Raw genomic sequence first — 2,760 nt, 5'->3', positions numbered from 1 at the left:
TCATCACTCTCTTCTTCACTTGAACTATCACTTGTGCTATCACCACTGCAACAACCATATTCTTTTATCCAACAGACAACTTGCAAAGGAGTGTAAAGATAAAGACACGAAAATGATAAACAGGCTTACGGAATTATACACCTCTGGGAGACTTCATTAGCTGGTGGCCCTGATGATTTACATGTCTCACTGTTGTTCTTTTCTGAAATCATATTTGAACTACTGCAACCTCCTTTGGATCGCTTTGTGGGACCTTTTTCCTTACCTTTACATGACTTACCATCCATTTCCATGCTGCTGGGAACAACTCCCTAAGATGTGGACATCAATCTCTGTTGGCGATATTAATTATGTTGCAAAATAGTTTAAAAAGCTAAATCACATGCTTACAGAATTCTCAGCATTCATATTTGTAGTAGACATGGCAAAAGGACCAAAAGGGCGTAACCCCTGTTCATTACAGAACAATAAGATCACATAGGACATCTAAGTTGTACATTAGAGAAAAGACAAATTTCTATGCAAAAGACACATTCAATGCATTTGGAGGAAATACCGGAGGAACTGAGGGATGAGAATATAATCCTCTAGGAGGATACGTGAGGTATGGAGGTAGTGGAGTCCCATAAGGTGGCATCAAGTGCTGTTGACAAAAGAAAATGGACGTAAATGCCTATAAGAACTGCTACAAGGTTCATGAATGATGATGATAATGTCTTGCTTAACATTCACTGCAAAGGTATACGATACATGAAGGAGATAAGCATTAACACCATCAACTAAAATAAGTAAAAGAAAAGAGAAGAAAAGGTTATGAAGCTCAACAGAAATATAAAAGAAAATTTACATCTTAGAAATCCTGGAAGAGCTAAATGAAGAGATAGATATAGCCTGCGACAATTGTTGATCCTGTAAGAGTACACAAGAATCATCAAAGTTTTGTGGATTTTCTCCAATTGATTGCAGCTTTCTACCACTCCAGGACCTAATACTGCAGTACCTCGTAAGGATGCAAAGATTTCTGCTGCTAAGGAGTGACTGAACTGCTCCTGAAGATTTTTAAGAATGATGTCACCTCTCACAGATCTGATGACTGGAGCCCATATGTGTTGGTCCCACACATCAGGTTTGAGATAGCTGGCATCACCCCTGAAATTTTGCAGGAGTATTCTGGTCCACCTAAATAGAATTTGTGCATGCAAAGCATTCCTGATAGAACATTTAGCAGTACTCAATGAATGAGGTGACCACTGACAAGGTGTGCGACAATCATTCTGGAAGACACAGGCAGCCTAAGAGGCTCACGAGTTCACCTCCAATATGTGATGTTACTAGAAGAACCCTTCAAAGAAACAAGGTGCTCATTGTTGATTCACATGAATCTGATAACATATTTAGGCCCAACACTTGTCTCAAAGTACGACCCAAATTGGATGCTACCATCTACTCTAGTTGCCAAATCATATTTATTTCCTATTCTAAAATGCTAAAATATGAAAAGATCCACTGTGAGGAACTTAAACGAGATAGAGATGATTTTGACACATAAGCAAGCAATAGTATCCATGTATGAATTCCATACCGGAGCTCCCCACATATAAGGATAAGCCTGGGGACTCGATGGCACTGGGGAAGGGAAGAGTCCATGAGGCGGAATCGGAGGACACGCCTGCCAAAACAGAAATAACCAGCTTATGAGGGACGCAAGGAAACATAAATCTCCCTAAAAGGTAAGAAAAAAAAATCTCCATAAGTATACGATTTCTGATTAGAAAAAAGGTGAAGCCTTTCCACCTGAAAGTTGGACCAATCTGGGTAAACGGACACGGCCGCAGCAGAGCTAGTGGTAGGAGATTGCTCCTAAACCAGGAAACGACAAGGAAGAACCCAATTTTTCTCAGCGAGAAGGAAACCAAATTTCTTGAACAGATCATAGTGAAGACCATAAAGATGAGACTTCAAGTACCTGACCCGCCAATGGTTTTGGAGACTTGGCCGAAGCCTCACCCTCGCCGCTGCCCATGGTCAAGCGTCCACTCGGCCACCCAAATTCGTCTCGTGAAGCGAAAACCCGTAGATTAAGCACCCGACATTGGAAAGGGGATTGCTCCCGTCGGGCTCGACCTTAGGTTTAGGTCCAAAACCCTAGTATGTCAAAAACCCTACGAAGCGCGACAACTACGAATTATTCAGCATGGAAGAAAAAAGAAAACGCCATTTCTTGTAGTAAACGAAGATCTACAGCTCGTTAGTACAGAAAACTCCGGATTCGTAGGGCCGACAGAGAGAGCGAGAGAGATTTCATGCGGAGAGAAGCAGTCGATACTACCTTAGAAAGCGAGATTTCGACGGAGGAGGAATGAAGCCGAAAACTGGACCGATCGGTGCAAGCAGGGAGAGATTGCTGTCGCCACGAAATCGAATCGGATGGCTTCCGCGAAGAGGGAGGGGGAGGGAAGGAGGCAGCCGCAAGGTGTGGCGAGCGGGAAGTGAAACGAAGTGGGGAAACGTCAGAAGCTAGTTATCGGGGAAACGGATCTTATTTGTGGAGATCCATTGACCGAGACGGGATCATAAAGTGGTGGTCTCCTTGTTCAGGTGTGTTGAGCGCCACACACACACCATAAGTCAACCAATGGATGGCCTCCGTCTCACCATGCCTCTTGTGGGTTGGGTGTTTGTCTCATACACCTTAATTTATTTCCTTCATTTGAGACCTTTAGAAGATATATATAATACAACGTGAAGCCATTGCTGTAG

General features: G+C 42.9%; 1 protein-coding gene across 5 annotated transcripts in view; it reads right to left on the bottom strand.

The window, feature by feature from the left end:
• Positions 1-2,525, bottom strand: part of LOC135649838 (bZIP transcription factor 1-B-like) — a 5,541-nt gene extending 3,016 nt beyond the window's left edge. Inside the window, exons 1-8 of one of the 5 annotated variants that reach the window (XM_065168736.1) lie at positions 2,330-2,525; positions 1,967-2,162; positions 1,795-1,860; positions 1,583-1,669; positions 557-643; positions 391-450; positions 130-311; positions 1-45 (exon numbers count right to left, since the gene is read on the bottom strand). The exon at positions 1-45 is cut by the window's left edge and continues 13 nt beyond it. In XM_065168736.1, coding sequence (XP_065024808.1) covers positions 1-45; positions 130-311; positions 391-450; positions 557-643; positions 1,583-1,669; positions 1,795-1,860; positions 1,967-2,023 — 584 coding nt within the window. In that variant the 5' untranslated portion in view covers positions 2,024-2,162; positions 2,330-2,525. Of the gene's footprint in view, positions 46-129; positions 312-390; positions 451-556; positions 644-1,582; positions 1,670-1,794; positions 1,861-1,966; positions 2,179-2,329 lie in introns of all 5 variants that reach the window. The other 4 variants (XM_065168746.1, XM_065168725.1, XM_065168717.1 and 1 more) reach the window with 4 other exon arrangements.
• Between the last annotated feature and the right edge of the window lie 235 nt (positions 2,526-2,760).

This window comes from Musa acuminata, chromosome BXJ1-4, assembly GCF_036884655.1.
Source record: "Musa acuminata AAA Group cultivar baxijiao chromosome BXJ1-4, Cavendish_Baxijiao_AAA, whole genome shotgun sequence".
Taxonomy (NCBI): Eukaryota; Viridiplantae; Streptophyta; class Magnoliopsida; order Zingiberales; family Musaceae; genus Musa; species Musa acuminata.
Note: the sequence above shows the minus strand (reverse complement) of the source record. Positions and strands in the feature narration are given on the sequence as shown.